Genomic DNA, 18,160 nt, shown 5'->3' on the forward strand with positions numbered 1-18,160 from the left:
ATGCAGCTCGAAAGGACAGTCCACGTCCTCCTCGTCGTCCTATGTTTCCTCGGCTTATTGAAACACAACGCCTCCACCTTGTTAGCAGTTAGCATCCACAGAGCTGGCTGTGTGTCGCCTCCGACATAATTCATTCTTTCTCTTCTTCTTATTGCCAGCGAAAGTAATGTGGTCCATAATCAGCTGACCAGCACAATGTTATTATATTTTACCAGTATGACACACTGGAGTTACATTTGGACTTAAACTGAGTAACGAAAGTCAACACCATTATCACCTGCTTCTTAACTCTAACTAACTTGTGTAAATCCAAAATCATTTTATTTATTAATATGATTTTAAATCAGATAAAAATACCTATATGCATTTGTAACCATTCTAATTTATACATTTTTTATTTAAAAAAATAACAGGGGGGTGGAGTCACAGGATTTCAGCTCCTCCTACCCCTTCCGGCCTGCGTGGTAGTGTCAACAGTAGAATACATGCCGCTGTATTCTTACGTTGCTCATACATAGGCCTACTATTGGCAAAAAATAGCATTTTTAAAATTCACTTTTTTACTTTAGTTTCATGTAACAAACTCTTGCTGATGATTTGATCTTAACAAATGAAGTTGCCCATAGAAACACAAAGAAACATCTTGATGTTAAATTCACAAGCAGTTTATGGAAGTAAATCGTTTATTTCTGACTTCCTTGACAATAAACGTTGTAGATAACATTCTGAATTCACTTTTCTTTTTTTTTTTAAACCCAGCAACAATAAATAACAGGCCAAACGTCAACAACTCTTAACAAAGTAAGCCTTCGTTCATCCTGAAACATTTAATTCCTCTACACAAGCTTTTAAAGTGCTGAGATGCATCGTGATATATTTGTTTGATATATACACTTTCAGAGTTATGATTAAAGAAATAAGAGAAGAAAACGCCTTTCCTCCCTCTTGCCGACAGCCAGCTCAGGCTGTCTCTCTTTTATTTAAATGTATCTGCTGCCATCTTGTGGCTGAATTCTGAAGCGAAAATGCATTTCACATTTATCTGGAATATCACTTTTTTTTTAAACAATAAACCCACTTATAAATGGTTTATTTATCCCAGATGAGAGGGGTTTTTTTACACAGAGATGCAGAAATGCAAGAGCAGTGCTGGGAGGAATGTATGCTGCTACAATAAAGTTCAATAGGCCTAAGCTTAAAGAAGGTAATATAAGGTATGATGAGCTTCAGCGTTACAAAAAACTGGACAGCCCTCAAACGTTCAACTAGGCTATATAAAATGTTTTACGTCCATTTCTGAATTTAAACCCAGCATCCACAAGGTTTCTGAGATAAACATTAACGTCTTTACTTGGTCTGTTAAGTTTGTCCTCATGATGAAAGCTGAAAAACTGTTGCTATACTAACAGTATGTGAATATGGAAACTGCCGATCATCAGCCTCACGTTCTGTGTGAGTTCAGCATCATGATCAGAGCTTTTTTGGATAAACTTTATGGTGGAAGATCAAATGTGTCCCTCTTATGGTACAAGGTAAATAGAAATGAACTCCACCACCATTTTTATTACATTTTGGGCCAACGGCATCGCTTTAAGATTAACCACATTTTGAAACAAAGGACCCTTGAGCTGGAGGGGGTTGGCAGGCTCTTCTAGTCCCTCAGAGGGCCTCTCATTAGTGAGCATATTTTGTTCTAACACGCTGATAAACAGCTGTGCAAAGTTTGAGGCCACTTGGGAATATAATTGTTTTAATTGCTAATTATTATTTGTTTTCGCATTTGTAGAAACATTTTCTCTCACTCTGGAGAGATCGGGGAATAACATCAACTGGAAAATCTCCAAAACAAATGCTTCTTTATTTTTTCTGTTGCATTGTTTTGTGTTTACTTTTACAAGGTTTTAGAAGTTAAGCTTGTGGTACATAAAAAGCTGTGAAGGGGCTGTACTTTACATGCTAAATTGAGTATTTTGTTAACTCGAGAAAATTCCCTTTTTTGTTTTGAGAAACAAAGTGAATCCAACTGTTCACATAAGGATAAACCTTTTTTTTAATAATGTTACTGTGCCAGACTGTAAAGAAGGTAGTCCAACCTCTTACATCTGATTTAGGCTGAACATCACCTTATCTTGAGGAATACATCCTTTCTCTTTGAAACATTTCTTCTCTTCGTTTTGTCTAACTTTGACTTAGTTGTTGAGATTCCCAAAAATATCACAAGTACAGCTTTTCCTCCAGCTTTTGTAAACATCTTCCAAGTTACAAATAAAAAAAATATCTTCAAACTGTAACATGGAGCAGATTTAGCTCCTTTCCAAAAGATAGACTGAAGAAATTTCATCATGAGCCTTAAATACAACATTTTCTGTAAAGTAATGACCACTCAATCTCAGAATTCTTAAAAATGGAGCTAGAAATAGGCTGTTTGCAGGATCTGAACACTTAGTCCTCTTTCTGTTGTCATTTTAAAAGTGATTTTGTGTCAGTACACAAAACTGACATATATGACGGATGCCTCTGGTAGTTTTGGCATTTGGAGGTCAGGGAAGGGCAGCATGCCATCCTTGTTGATGTGAGTCTGAACGGTGTAGGCTTTGACCGCTGCTCCCCACTCCAGCACAGAGCTGTCGATAACTCCCAGTCTGACCTGTTCGTGATACGCTGCTCCCAGCTCCCTACCCAGGAATAGATCCTGAATCTGTGGCGAGGAAAACGCTGAGTAATCTCTCTTCATATCCAAAATCAGATCCAGGTTTGTGTCTGTGTCCTTGTTGTATCTATTAATGTCCAGGTGAGCACTATTATCTCCCTCTGGGTCACTGTTTGAGTCTGTGCTTTTGGCTTTGTTTGCATCTGGAAAGTTTTGATCCGGCCTCTGCAGCAGGTTCACCACCGTCAGCCTCTCCAGGCGCTGCACAGTGAAATGCCCCTCTAAGGAAATAGCCTCTCTGGATCCTCCAACCCCACAGTGGATCAGGGTAAGGTGCCTCACCTCTGAGTTGTTGAGCAGACGTGCAGTGTTTGAAGGCGACGTGAACCAAACTGTTAACCTTCTCATCCTGAAAACAGGGGATGAGTGGGAGTGTGGCCGGTGCAGTGTGGCGAGCTGGATGTCTTTGCATCTGCAGTCTGTGAGGGATGAGATGCTGCAAGGCTGGGGGTCTTGGCTGCATGAGTAGTAGGAGAAGCTGTTGTGGGTCACGTAAGCCAAGCGCATGTCAGAGCGCTGCAGAGCTACAGACACACACAGCAGCACACAGAGGAGGGAAGCAGGAGGGCTGACGGCAGGCATCACTGTGGGGGGAGAGGCTCAGGCAGCATACTGAGGGTGTTCATGCGTGGATGTGTGTGTGTTGAGTGTTCAAGCACATACAACTGAGCCTGCATGGGAGAGAACAGACACAATTATTATTAAGAAAAACATGCTAACTAGCACTTCTTTAGTCCAAACCTGTTCTGACCTGACTTGAGCAACATTTTACAGTGACTGGGTCTGAGGAATGTTAGAATAATGACCAACTGAGGAATTAAGACTTTTGTGAGATAGGCAGCCAAACTGAGTATACAAACAGCAGAGTCATCTGGCAATTCAGCCACGTTTGCATGTGTGTGTGATAACGAAACTACACCCAAGCTGAATGTACAGAAATCTTACCCTTTGTGACTCTGACAATTCTCTCTTTCAACCCCACCTCCTCATTAAATCATAGCTTACAATATAATGTGGGATAAAAAAAGGGCGAAAGAACTGATAAGTATGGAGGCATGTTAGAAAGAAATGAAAGAATGAAAGTCTAATCTAAATCTAATCTTTTTCATATTTACAGATCTTTATTTTAAAAAATCGATTGTTGTTGTTTGTGTTACTGGTGTATTGGCTAAAGCAGTTCCTTTTTTTTTACCAGGAAAGAAACTTGATGACAGTAAACTCTTTTTCAAGAGTGTCTTTGCCAAGACAGGCAGCAGCACAATTTACAGAGTTTCAAACAAACAACCGATCAATACAACAACAAAAAACCCTCATTAGACATCAAAAGACTCAAAAAACAAATTTCACAAAGTTATTCTCACGCTAACCTGTTTACAGCGGTTTGAGCAAACTCAGGTCTTTTAGTCGGTAGGTTCAACGTGCTTGGACTGGTGTGAAGTCTAATATCTATAAAACACTTGGTTAAGCTTCTTAAATATCAATATTTGCTGATTGTCATGACACAGAATTAATATCTGGATGTTTAGACTGATGGTTGCATTAAACAAGCTATTTGAATTGGTCAACTTGGACATTTATATACAGTAATTGGAGCTTGGAGCCTGAAGTAACATTATGATAGTACTAAGATACTAAGATTTGAGTTTCTCTTATCCTTGGACCCAATAAAAAGTATGTATCTTCAAATGATTTCTGATTAATGGAGGGATTATGTGTTCCTTTTTGGGTTGGGAAACTTCTATTTTTAAAGCTAAATAAACAACTTAATCCCCTCCTTTTAGATTAGCCGGGAAAGGCATAGCCACAAAGCTGAAAGCAGGGTTGTTTACAGGCCTTATACTGTAAATGGAGCCCTTTTATTTTTGGAGATCCATGGATCGAAACAGGACAGTAATGAGTAGGATGATCTTAAAAATTATAATCCAGTTCTGTAGATTAAACTCCCAAAGAGGGCATAAAGAGACAGGTAACATTAAGCTGTAAAATAGAACACACATATTGATGCAGAAGTTCTATTTATCCAAAATCGTATCAGTAAAACACTTACATTTCACAGATAATACTCAATTTTTCCTGGGCAAGGTACTGAATGCACAGTTTTAAATGTAGTGGAGCATTTCTGCAGTGTGGCACTACTTTTACTAAAGTAAGTAAATCATCTGAACACTTTGTCCCCCAATGTTTTTAACACACAAGGCGTTTAACTACACCCAGCGCAGTTCATCTTTCACACAGGAGATTCTTGTTGTATTAGTCTTCTAAAAAGAAGCAATGAGAGGGGCTGTGGAGGTCATGACAGCTGGTTTGGATAAACACACACACGCACGCACGCACGCACGCACGCACACACACACGCAGTCTGGGATGGGTGTGTTCTTCCTGCACTACAGTTGGGGATACAATGTTTGGCACTGGAAGCCCACATTACACACACACACACACACACACACACACAGACACACACACACACACACACACAGACACACACACACACACACAGACACACAGACACACACACACACACACACACACACACACACACACACACACCTGCAGGCACACAAACACATATTCAGAAAATTATAACTTTTGAGTCCGCTTTAAGATTCCAGGGAAAACATTGTTGTGAAATGTTGGCTCAAACAGAGGTCAGGGTAAATGTTCTGGTTTGGCAAGAAAATCAGTCGAGGAACACGACTTTCTGCCTCTTTCTGCAGGCATGATTGAGCTGACCACTACATTCTTCTCCTGGGCTTCTGTGACAATAAACACAAGAGGGCTATCATCTACAGTATATTTAACATCCAGTTACTTTACTTTTATGCCGCCTGAAAGCTAAAATACATCCTCTGAGTCTGATTTCAGTTTGTTTCAGCTCATCCTTTCCACAATAATTAAAAAAAAATAGTTTTTGTGTTGTAACATTGAATGGCTGCATTGCATGTGTTTGTACTTATTGACCTGCTACTGGGGCTTTGGCGGCACTTTTTCTGTGTGAGATGCTTTTCCTGCTTCAAAATACAAATCTCACACAGTTTATAAAGTACTGTATGAACAAAGGCACTGCAGTTTAATTTGAGTCAATGCCACATACATAACAACAAGCAACCTTAAATGATCACGGGTGAAAATGAGCAGTGGAGTTAAGAAATGATTGCACCTTTTTGAAAAATTGAAAAAATGTATTTGCGCAACAATTTACAGGTTTATGTATTCAGTAGGAATAGCTAGCTCCAGTAAAGGAACAACCAATCGGGCTATTAGCTTAACTTAGCACAAAGAAAGCAGGGGGAAGCAGCTAGTCAGGCTGAAGGTAACAAACTGCACCGTCCGAACAATTTAAGTTTTATTAATAGTATTAGTTTATAAATGGAGAATGGTTTGAAAAAAAAAAATCTGTGCAATGTATCTGCTTCCCCTGTTGCTTTCTTTCTGATAAGCTAGGCCTATAGCTCTTAATTCAACAGACAGATTTCAAAGTGCAATTGACCCTCCCTCCCCAGATGTTAGGCCTAATTCATTTCAAACATTGTAAAACTTAATGTGTTTCCCTACACTCAGTCAAGCTATATATCCGGGGCTAAAGCACATATGGGCTACATATTAAAACGTATAAATCTTTTTCTATGTGTATTGTAGCAGCTTAAGATAGAAAATGGGTCTGATGTGTTGTGATACAAGTTGATGGGAAATTTTTGGCTCAACTGTTTCTAATTGAAGCAATTGGCTCTACGCCAACAGCAGCAGTGTGAATGATGGTATGTTGTCATGCCAACACCGATGTTTTGACCACATTTGGTCTATGCAGCTGTGAATCACTGACTTGGACCTAAGGTGACTAAATCCTCAGATATGTGGCTACCGAGTCCTTTTTTGTGTGTTCCATCTGAAGTTTGCCTGGTTAAAACTTTACAAATTCAATCTGAGTGCAACACCTCATCAACAAGAGGACAAGAGACATCTTACAGTGCAATAAAGTACCAGGTAGTTTTTCAGCATCATAAGCAGTTGATGTGTTTGCCTGTGACCCATCTGACATGTTTCCATCCAAATAGATTTGCGAGAAAGTTTCTATTACATAACAGACACAGGAATGCACAAGCTATCTAATGTAATCTGAGAATATACAGCAGGCTTGGCTTTCTTTAACACGAGGTAACTGGACACAAACATAGTTTTCAAATGCTTGTCAAGCTGACTAAATTGTGGCTAGTACACAGATAGAAAAAGGTTCCAGTTTTCTTGTATTTAACTTACCTCATGTTGCCTCTGAAGAGTTGATATGTGAATGCGTCAGTTTTGGGGCTGGGATGGGGAGGAAAAATCACACATCCAGCTGACGTCAGGATGGGGGAAGTATCCCACAGAGGAAGCTGTAACTCATTTTAAAAGCAGAGCTGCAGCGTCAAGTCCTTTTTTTAAAAACATATGCCTACTTTGTCATAATCAGAACAACCATGAACTAAAGAATATCAAACTGATAGTCAATGTTTATTTTCTATATGTAGCCTACATATATCAGACAGCAGATTTCAAATGTACTTAATGGCTCAACCAAAAGCCTCTTCACTTAATTTAGTAACAATCCCATGCTCACAAAACAGCTTAAACTAGAGGTATGTTGTGATCTGTGTTTTTATCAAATTATGTTCCGAATATAAGTCACATTTACCATTTTATTTTCAAATGTTGATTTCATGTTGGTTTGTTAATTGAATAATAATACACGTTTTCCCAACAGGGCAAATAGCCCTACGTTTTTCTGGGGAAAAAACCCCTGAGAACCTCAGGTGATTTCCTAGGTGATTGTGACATTTTTGCTGCATTCACATACCGTCGGAAATCTCTGTATTCGGAGATGAAGAACTCGTAAAAGACTCGAATAGTAACCAACGCAGTTATCATCAGTTGATGTTGAAATTGGGAATAGTCGGAGAGAAACGCATTAATACGTATATGAGGGGAATCATATTGAAACAGTTAATATAAGCAAATGTATGCAATCGAAGGATATAATTGTAAGCAGATACATTAATCAGTAATCTTGCATGCACTATTTGTTGTTTCGCTGTTCTATTTAATTAGTTATATGAAACATCATTTCACATTTAAAAAGACAGCAAATCGGCCCCTGAAAAGTTTGAAATGCACATTTACGAGGTTACCAAAAGGCAACATTCAGGGAAATACACGTTCGCTTTTTGTCCATCTGAGGCTGCACAAGAGACGCAGTTGACTTTGGGAAAGATTAGTCCGCGTCCCTCCGCTTCTCCGCGATGATACTCTAGTTAATAAAGCATTTTGTTTCGATATTAAGGCTGATAAATAGAAGACAACGAGCATCTTGATAACCGAATGAGCATGGATTGGGGTGTGCAGTTGTGTTATCCTGTTTTCCTGTCTCTCGTCTGCTTACAAGCTTCCTCGGTTTATGGTAAGAAGCTATTGTTTACTATCAGCAAATGCGTGCTAAAAGTGGGACTATAAGCCTGGCTTTTACACTCCTCTGAAACACTCTGTGAGGTCGAATATGTCTCACGTCACTAAAACATTTTAAATCAGTGTGAATATCAGGCTGTTTAGCTGAGGACGGGCCTGAAATCTGTTAGCTCCCCTGCTGCCAGGAAGTGGGAGCGATTGTTCTGAAACGTGTGGGCTATGGCGCAGTGGTTCCCAAAGTGGGGGTTGGGACCCCAAGGTGGGTCGCCAGCCACCAAGATGCCTTCCATTAAAAAAATAAATAAAAGTGCATAAATATATCTTTTTACCATTTTTGTAAATATGAGATGAGATGAGATTCAACTTTATTGTCATTACACATATACAAGTATAGAGTAACGAAATGAGGTTTGGCATCTCACCAGAAGTGCAATAAGCAGAAAGTGCAAGAGTCTGTGCTATGTACAAGTAATTACAAAATGTACAGATGTAGACTAAAAAAAGTGAATTATTAGGTATATATGGATGGCTGGATTAATGGGATGCTATAAATATAAATAAATGCTATAAATATAAGTGTATTCTTAGGATTATAATAAATGCTATAAATATAAGTGTATTCTTAGGATTATAATAAATGCTATAAATATAAGTGTGTTCTTAGGATTATAATAAATGCTATAAATATAAGGATTTAAATATACAAAAAGTAGTCCCATGTCATATAAGACATAGTATCATCTGTTGTGTCATTTTGTGTTCCTAGTTTTTGGATAGGTTTATTAGAGTGTGTGCGTGGCTGTCGCTACGTTATATACCTAACTAACCACCTTAAAGAACTGTGGGGGGGGGGGTCCCCACTTTCTGTCATTCTTATTTTGGGGGTCACGACCTGAAAAGTAAGCTCATGTAGGCTAATATTTCAGTTATTGAATAAAATCGCTATTAAATCGTTAACATTGATAACATTTGAACGATCTCTAATATTTATATTGACATCTTAAATGTGAACAGGATGGACTCTTGTAACATCGCAGTTTGCTTGAACAAAGTTGTTGAGCTACAGTTGCCTTGTACTTTTTGGGTTTGTTTTTATTTCCTCTTTGTGCTTTTCAGTATTGCTCAAGACACCTTCTTTGTGTGATGTGTTAATGCAAAGTTATGTAGTTCTCCTTCAAAGAAAGACGTAGAACAACCCATTGTTTAGTATTCCAGATAGCCTATTAAACCAAACAGAGGCCACACATTTCCTACATGCATTCATGCCGTGCTGCATTGTCCAATATCTAGAACTGACTTAACAAAACTTAAGAGGGCCTTTTTTTTTTTTTTAATCTTTTGTTTCTCATTATATCCTCAGATCCCAATTTACCGAAGCTGGAATATCATGTCTCCTGCTTCACAAGTTGAATATAAAAGTAGACTATTGTTCAAATGTAATAGGGTGATGAAAACAAGATTCACAACACAGGACAAGGAAGCAACATAGATTTTGCTACAAATGACTCTTTCACATAAGCTTCATAATGTTGTGCTCAGACCTGGGGATTGATGCTTTTTAGTTTGGGGCGAAAACTTTAATTAACATTCTGGAACAAACCAATTATGATTTAAAGGAGACATCAAGTGAATTTGTATTGATCCTCATCAGTCTGTGGGAATTATTGCGACACACTTAAGTACTTCTTGATGTGATCGTGGAAATATCAGCTCTGAATACAAAATACAACCGTTAATGCACCCAGTGTACGTACAGACACTCACAACAGTATGTGGGCAGCAGTGTTGTACAATGTGAACCTAACAATTTTTTTGAGGGACCGTCGTATATATGTTTGATATTGAACCAGAGGTCCAGGTAAAACGAATCCTGTGTGAATGGGGCTTCGGTGGACTTGAATGCTACAACATTCAATTGAGCACAATTATTACATTGCAGTGTGTTACTGTGCAGGGCTGCTTGATTACTGCAAAAATCATGATCATGATTATTTTTGGTTGCTATTGAGATCATGATTATCTAACATCATTACTTGTTGATTTGAAAACATCTGCATCACGTGCATTTATCAAACAATCACTCTTAACACTTTAACATTCTGAACACTTCGAAAATCAAGCAATACATCAAAATAAACAAGTAAGAAACATATAATAATATACAATGCTTTGAAACATTTACCACACATGACAAAACATTTAGGGACAAAATGTGTTCAACACATTCTGCAAAGTAACGGTTTAATCTCCCTTATCTTGTTTTCATGATCGTGTGTGGGAAGACCGAAACTGACTGACTGCCCAGCCTTAATATAAACCTTCCTTTGGGGCGGCTCTGTGTATTTTTTGATTACCTTATTTTGAAAGGGTTTTGTAAAGACATACTCAGGAAGGATTTTAGTCATCTTGTGACTAAGTGCTCTGCACCTCTCATCTAGTAACCTCCTTTTTAAACTCTTGATTGCATCGGTTTTCTCTTCCTGCTTGAAAAAGTTTTCGCTTGGTTTGCACAAATCAGTCGGCTTTATCTGCTACCGCTTCTGTTTTCTGTCTCCCTGAGGCGACGCTGAACAATCTGCTTCTCTCAAACAAATGTATAAACCTGCTGCTGGTTTCAGGAATCATTGCTACTTTTTCCTCTGGTGTGGTTGGACCTTGATGTAGGAGACCTTGTTCTCAAAGTTGTCAGTTTGACCTTTAAGTTAATTGTTCATGCTGTAAATCTTTTAACCAGTATTTGCAATGATATAGTTCAAAGTAAAACAATTTCTTGTCAATGTTTAAAAGATACTTGGTTCAAAAATGCTTATCACACTGCTTTACGTATGGGAAATAAATTGTGTGTGTGTGTGTGTGTCTGTCTACAGCTACCATGTGGTTACAGCCTCAGCGACCAAGCTTACCCTCTGTGGTTATCACCTTGCAAACGTGTTCCCATTTGTGATTTCTCTTTCACTCTTCTCACGCCTCACGTAGGTGTGTTAGCACGTGCATGCACATAAATCTGGTATCGCAGTTGAAGTGAAACCAAAATGTACTTTTTCTTTCAGCTGTGTGAAAATAAAGTTGACTCATACGACTGTGACTGTCTTGGAGGTTGTGCTCCGTAGCACTCAGTTTACTCAATCATTTCTTAAAAACACTTTTATGCAATGTCAGGTTGATGTCAGCGGTAAGAAATTAAAATCCCAAACACCTTTTCAGTCTTCAATTTTGTGTGTGTCTTCGATATTTTCTTTCTTTAAAACTGAAAGATAAAGAGCTATCAGTGTGTTGATCTGATGATGTGTAACATTAATATATTAATATGAGCAGGAGAAGTCATTGAACCTTACTTTTTGGTTCCATACACTTTGACAAACAGTACCAAACAGTATGAGGGGAAAATGTTTAATCTAAAACGGTATGAAATATTTTGTTTCTATTTTGAATAGCTCTCAAACATACAGCCTAAAGAAAGTGGAATCTGTTGTTGTATGTTATGCTTTGTTCCAAAAAAGTAAGTGGAAGAATCCGTCGTGTGTCTTCACACAACAACTACGCTTGTGCGATGAAGCATGTCCTTCCTGTAAAAGCTGAACTGTCATGCTTGTGTAAACATGCACTGAATGGAGAGGCAGTGCTCAATTTTTACTGTCAATCATCTGGTCCTCTTATAATGCCGACATAATGAAACTAAAGCTGGAAGTGACAGCGAGTGAGGATTAGTAACAAAAGTATGGCTGAACAGAAAGAAACTTTAAGGAAGTGGATCATTGGGAGTGTTTTTTTGTTTAATGTCTACTTCTTTTTTTGGAAAAAATGTGTACATGTGTGGAGCTGCATCTTGACCTTTCACTCCAGAATAACAAGTTTAAGGACATTAAAAAGTATTCGCTCTTTTGCTGTACTGAAAGACAAATGATTTCCTGAATGTATTGTCCTCATCTCTGTATTTACATGTAATGTAGTCTTCTATATCTTTGTAGACCCTCTGAAAGCTTGTCATACAGTGCCCCCTTTTGGTCAGTTTATGGAACTGCAATTTCCCAGCCTCCCTGACTTGTTTATTCTTAAACACTTAAAAACAGGCAGTGTGAGAGTTTCGACTCTGTAAGTGACCCATCCCGACGCCTTTCTCTGCAGATCAGGTGTTTTTCTTCACTCTGAAAGTTCAGTGCTCCCAGTGTCACAGCTGTTGGCTTAAGAGTTTCTGCAGTTTCAACTGTGTGTCTGTTTCCACAGTGATGCCGCCGACAAACTTGACCCTGGAGTGCCGAAATCTGTGCAACATTCTTAAATGGAGTTATGAAGAACCACTGACACCAGGACTTAAATTCATTGTGAACATCGGCTGTCTCGCAAACTGGTAAGTAACGCGGAGGGTTGTCCGTCTCTTTGAGCACATTCACTGATTCAACTCTGTGTTTACCGGTTCAAAACATTTCGTTTCCGAGGCGATCTCTGCTTAGCTTTTAAATGAATTATATGACAAACTGAATTTCGTCTTCAAATAATTAATTTCCAAAGCCGCTCTTAAAGTTGGTAGATTATAGTTAGAGGAAAGACAAATCAATAGAGAATGTTTCTCTTTGAGAAACTGAACGCTACATTTATGGATAGATGGACAGACATCCCTGAAAATATTTTTAAATATGAGTATTGGAATGAAAGCTATCCTTAATATAGCTGAGCACATTTTTTCCGGTTCAAATACTTGAAGGTTAGAAGTGGCTGATAACAATTTACAATACCTTACATTATTGACTTTCCACACACATCTTCTATTTAAATATGAACTGTCTTTTCACGTTGAGTCCTGAATCAGGATTATTTGCAGCCTCATTTGCTCATTTTCTTCCTTTTACAAAACCTGACAAAGTTTCTCTTCTCCTTCTTTTCCTCAGTCCGGAGAACCTTACTGTGGAGCCCCCAGCTCTACAGGCTGACCTGTCATTTCTCTCTCTACCAAGTGAAGACTACTATGTCACTGTTAGTGCAGTGATTGGAGAAAATAAGTCTGAATTATCTGAGGGAATCGATTTCAGCTATTTCAAGGACTCTCTAGTCAGTAAGAAATGTGAGTAGTTTGATCCTTACTTGACGAGCTTACAACGTAAACATTTTTGTCATTTGTAGATTTTTAAACCAGCACTGGTCATTTTCTAAGCTTAAATTTAAAGTTGACAACAGAGGCTTACTTTCTCTGTTACTTTGTTACCAAGTCCATCACTCCAATTTTAACCTAAACATAAACTAACTAGTTTCTGACAGTGGCCATTTGCGAGTAAATGGAGTAGCCTACATAATGTCGCAATAAAACACATGCATGTGGCTTTACGGAATCAAGACAAGACGGGCGGAATCAAACACGGAGAACATATTTTAGTCAGATACAGCCATAGCACTCATAATGAAGGCTGTCCACTTTGTGTACACGTGCTTGTGTTCGTGCATGAACTGTACCGTGCTGAAGCACATCTCTTCAGAGTGTGCCAGGGCCATGGAAGTGTACTGTGCTTGACTTTAAACACATGGATGCATTTGCTGCACAAAATCCCAACTCTCAGTTTCTTTCTGTAGCGGTCCTGTTGAAAAAGGCAAAACCCAAAAAGCTTCTTTAAGTTTAGTCATTGGTTTAGTCATAAAGTCTTTTGCAGTTTTAATAGAAGGATTCAATATATTTTGCAAGGATTTTTTTGTATTTATCTACAAAATGTAGACAGGAGAAAAAGATTGACATCCCCATTGACAGTTTGAAACCATTCAATTGATTAGCAGTTTTAGTCGGCTGGAAAAGAAACAGTATTAGTGTTTCAAAATGTGTTGAATGTGCAAGTCAAGTCTGTAAATAATATGTTCTATTTAAACGTTAGAATGTGACATAACTTAAATCAGCTGCTAAGCCATGTTCATGTTGGTTTCCAGGTATTTTGGACCTTCCCTCAGTGAACGTTACTTCCCAAAAGGATGACTTTGTCCTGCTCAGCTTTGAGCATCCCTGGCAGTTTCACCAACACAAGACGGCTGGCAGCCCAAAGTCAGGAAGTATGAAGAAAAGAAGCCATGACTACGAGCTCGAAGAGCTACCCGAATTTATGTACCGCGTCATCATAATGAACCAGGTCAGACTGCACCTCATTTCACTTTTGTTTATAGCTTTGTTTAGTCAGTAAACCTAGAGAAAAAGAAGATAACCCGTCTCAGGTCTTCTGTTACTTCTGTTGTTCTCATTTTTTTTTACTGAGTTCTTATTGCTCAATAGAAGCATTGATGACTTGTCTGTCTGACTGTGCAGTTCAGTTGAAATGAGCTTTACCATGTGTTATGTTTACAGAAAGAGGAGCCCCACGATTTCAGCTGTGTGGCGATGGTCTGTGAGGAGAAGCTTCCTGTGGACGCTGCTCAGAAGAAACACTGTCTGAAGATCACGGGAGAGATGAACAGAATATCTGTTGAAGCCACACAAGACTACTGCACCCTGCTGATAGAGAAAAACTGTTGAGTTAAACATTTTTTAAATTTAATTTCTTTTTAATTTTGCAGTTTAGATAAAGACACACACCGATTATGCAGCTTTGAAGGATTATGTCTGTGGGAAGGTTTGAAGCCAAACCTGGGAAAACAAACAAAACTGACAGTTGTACCTAAATCATGCTGGAAACACCATGTGGTTTTTTTAAGGTGGATTTTTGACAAGCAGATGTCAAAGCACATTAGTAACACCACAGCTCCTCTACAAGTATCCTTAATGATTCATAGTTTCTGCTGTACATAAACAGGTGCTTCAAAGTTTCAAAGTGGAATTTAAGATACAAAACTAAATGTTCCTCCTTTCACATACTCACTGCACTCCTGAAATCTCGTGTTCAGATTCCTGTGTGAACCCATCATGATCTGTCTGATCAGCTGTATGTGATCAGTCATCATACAGTTACTTTGTAGTATTTAATCAGTAGAGTATGTTGAATATTCAGGTTTTGGGCTCGGCTACAGTAAAGTACAGAAAGGTAGAGATGAGTGGATAATAAGATGTTCAATGGGTTAGAAATTAAGTTATCAAAAACACCTTCAATTCTTTTCAAAACAGTGCCATGTGTTTCTGCAGACACAATCTGGGCCATCTCTAAAAGTGCCAAAGCGTTAAAGAAAAACAATCAGATTACAAATTGAAGCTGAAATCTAAAGCTGTTTTCACATATGCACTCCTGAAAATATCTAGATGATTTCAGGAGGACTGCTCCGGATATTCTCCGCACCTCTCGGTCTCTTTTTATTCTGTCTGTAAATGTTTTTCTTTATATCTGTTTTGTCTAGATTTAATCTACTACGTCGTGGGCGGCGTGCTGCTCCTGATTGCGTTGATTACTGTCCTCTTCATGGCTTACAAAAAGATGACCAATCCTTCGTCCTATAAGCCAGCATTTTTGGTATGTTAATCCAGTCCATCTGATTTGATTTAATGAACCATATTATATCAGACATTTCTAAATTCAAATAGATTATATTAAACAATTCTTCCCAACCATTGAGTCAATAATCTGATGATTGCTCTTTTTGTCTTTTAAGAACTTCTCTGGGGAACGGGGGCGGTTCACAAGCGGGGGTGTCCTAGAGAGTGTCATGGTGGCAGAAGTTGAGCCTCGCTCACCATCACTTCTACTGCCAACCACAGACGAGACAGATGTATCACCTGTAACAACCCCTGAAGACAACGACATACGCCTACCCTTAGGTTTGGGAAGGCAGTTAATTGAGGATGAAGAAATGCGTCAAGACGAGGAGGTACAGAATAATGAAGGATCTGAATACGCACAAGGTGGACAGTTGGAAGACGACACAGTAGACTGCACAGAGTTCCCCTCTGCTTACGAGAGACGTACAGCTCTCGTTGATTTAGCTCCAGGTGAACTGGCTGAGGGCTACCGTGGCTGAAGGTGGACCGGGTAGTCCCTAAGCCTTCATGTGTTTGAGCATTAAGGCAAATGTTTTTTTTTCTAAAGGGAAATGAGAATGTTAGCTTAAGAAAGCCCATGGAACCATCACAGCACAAAGAATAAGTGTTAAATGCTGAGGTTTCTTCATCGCATCTTCATCTCATCCCTCTAATAACTTTGTTAAATATGCAGAATATAAATGAGCGGATTTAACTTAAACAGCAGGTCCTTGGATTGTTAACCTTTTAGCTTCATTGTGTACAGACTCACCTTCCAATCAGTCCTATAGAAATGCTTAAAGGGACCTGACTGCGCTTCATTTCCTGTTGTACATATCGAGATACAATGATAGTAATAATTACAACATTAACTTACTGTTTCATCATCTGTTCTGTTAGAAGGTCAAAATGCTGTTTTCTCTTTGGCTAAATAATGAATGTCCTCTTGCTTATTTATTTGCTGTCAATCAAATGGTTAATTCAGGATTTTCTTTCTCACAAGACATTTATCTGATTTAATGGTTATATCTGGGCTGGTAGTTACAATAGGGATCCCATTCAGTCTTTCGAATTGTGATTGGATCCCTTCAAAAGTGCTCTCTGCTTAGTGAGCCCAGAGTAATACTGGACTGTAGAGGATTGGAAGCCTCCACTCCTACATGCTGCTAGATCAGTACAAGGAGACAAATTTACAAATGTTTTCATCGGAAATGTTAACAAAATGTTTGCCATCTAAAATCCATACATTTTTATTTTTATAAACTATTATAAAAAGTATTATTTACATAATTTACAAATAAGAGATGATCACGCAACTTCCAGTGATACTAACTGGAAAAAAAAATCTTTATTTAAGGAAGTATTTAAAGAAGCATTAAGTGCAACTTAAATCTTTTTTATATGAATCCTCTCATGAAATGAGTGGCCCCTTGTGCACTTAAGGATAAATGTAAACAGACTGTTAGACTTTGTATTGAGCTCTGTCTCTAAACGTTACACTTTGCGTTTGACTCTAGAGCAGTGTGTTTTGTATTTCCTTTTACTAAACAGAAAAAAACCCATCTTGTTTATATTCCTAAGTCTACACCACTGATTGTCTGAAAACAATCTGGCTGAAGTGAACTTACATGGTTTCTATTATCATTGTTATTAATAATATTATTAATGAAGCTGATGAGGTGTGGTTTTTTACTTTTGCAAACACTTCCCGTCCTCATATTTCAGGATTGAAAATCGAGATCCCCAGTTGGAATGAATGTGTGGATTTGAAAAACAGACACAGCCATTAAACTAACACTTGAATACATCTCTCATTGTCTGAGAACCCCTGCAGCATGCTAACAGCGCATCCCGAGTAACGGCAGAGAGAGAGACCTGGCCAGAAGTCTGAAGTCAACTAAGCAGACTGCTGTATTTTCTTATGCCCCTCTCATATAATTGTAGGGGAAACACTGCACTTTAATCTTTAACATGCTACCTTGAGTCTTTTTTTGTCAAATAAAGGATTTGGTTTAAAACTGAATGGGATGTCCTGATCTTTTCAATGCCATTTGGCTTAGATTTGTGACCATAATCGAATGCTCATCAAAATACTGGCTGTAAACATAACCCATTAAAAGACAGCCAGTTTGTATTAACATGAATTTTAGCAGTCAAACGACAGCTGAGTCTTTGCTGTGGAAATGGCCTACTAAAAAGTTACCACTTAATGTAAGTAACACATTGTTAAATGTGAAGGAAGAAGCACACAGGTCATTCTTCATGCTTCATCTCGTTTGTGCAATCCATGTTCCTTACTATGAAACCAGTCATCTGAGCAACAAGGGAAACCCTGTGTGTGTGTGTGTTTCCTTCCTCTTTGCTGTGTGTGTTTGTTTCCAGTAAGAGTCGGTAACACACTTTAGTTTTACTTCCCATTAGGTCGGATGAGGTTTGAGGGACACTAAAATTAATCTTGGTATCCTGGCTGCAGGTGGAAGAGCTGAGGGTTTCTAGGTTTTAGAGGGTTTAAATTGAACTCTATTTAAAGCCAGTTTGTAAAAATCTGTCTTTTTTTGTCTGGTAACTTTTAGGCTAGTTTGAACACAATGCTGGTT

The 18,160-nt window shown here is 38.5% G+C and overlaps 2 protein-coding genes across 2 annotated transcripts; one reads left to right on the forward strand and one right to left on the reverse strand.

Moving 5' to 3' along the window:
• Positions 1-643: 643 nt before the first annotated feature.
• Positions 644-7,125, reverse strand: si:ch73-52p7.1 (uncharacterized protein LOC100321084 homolog). Its single transcript, XM_020643064.3, has 2 exons — positions 6,968-7,125; positions 644-3,381 (listed from the first exon to the last, which is right to left on the reverse strand). The coding sequence occupies exon 2, from the start codon at positions 3,290-3,292 to the stop codon at positions 2,483-2,485; it is 810 nt and encodes a 269-aa protein (XP_020498720.1). The 5' UTR covers positions 3,293-3,381; positions 6,968-7,125; the 3' UTR covers positions 644-2,482.
• An 827-nt stretch (positions 7,126-7,952) lies between these two features.
• ifngr1l (interferon gamma receptor 1-like) lies at positions 7,953-17,440 on the forward strand. Its single transcript, NM_001360870.1, is given in 7 exon segments — positions 7,953-8,144; positions 12,374-12,497; positions 13,036-13,208; positions 14,057-14,253; positions 14,466-14,628; positions 15,446-15,558; positions 15,698-17,440. Coding segments are annotated over 7 exon segments (1,215 nt in total). The 5' UTR covers positions 7,953-8,065; the 3' UTR covers positions 16,064-17,440.
• Positions 17,441-18,160: the final 720 nt, after the last annotated feature.

This window comes from Labrus bergylta, chromosome 10 (genome assembly GCF_963930695.1).
Source record: "Labrus bergylta chromosome 10, fLabBer1.1, whole genome shotgun sequence".
NCBI classification, from domain to species: domain Eukaryota; kingdom Metazoa; phylum Chordata; class Actinopteri; order Labriformes; family Labridae; genus Labrus; species Labrus bergylta.

Excerpts from the sequence above, each read along its gene's own strand:
- si:ch73-52p7.1 (XM_020643064.3), bottom strand. The coding sequence starts at position 3,292 with ATGCCTGCCGTCAGCCCTCCTGCTTCCCTCCTCTGTGTGCTGCTGTGT.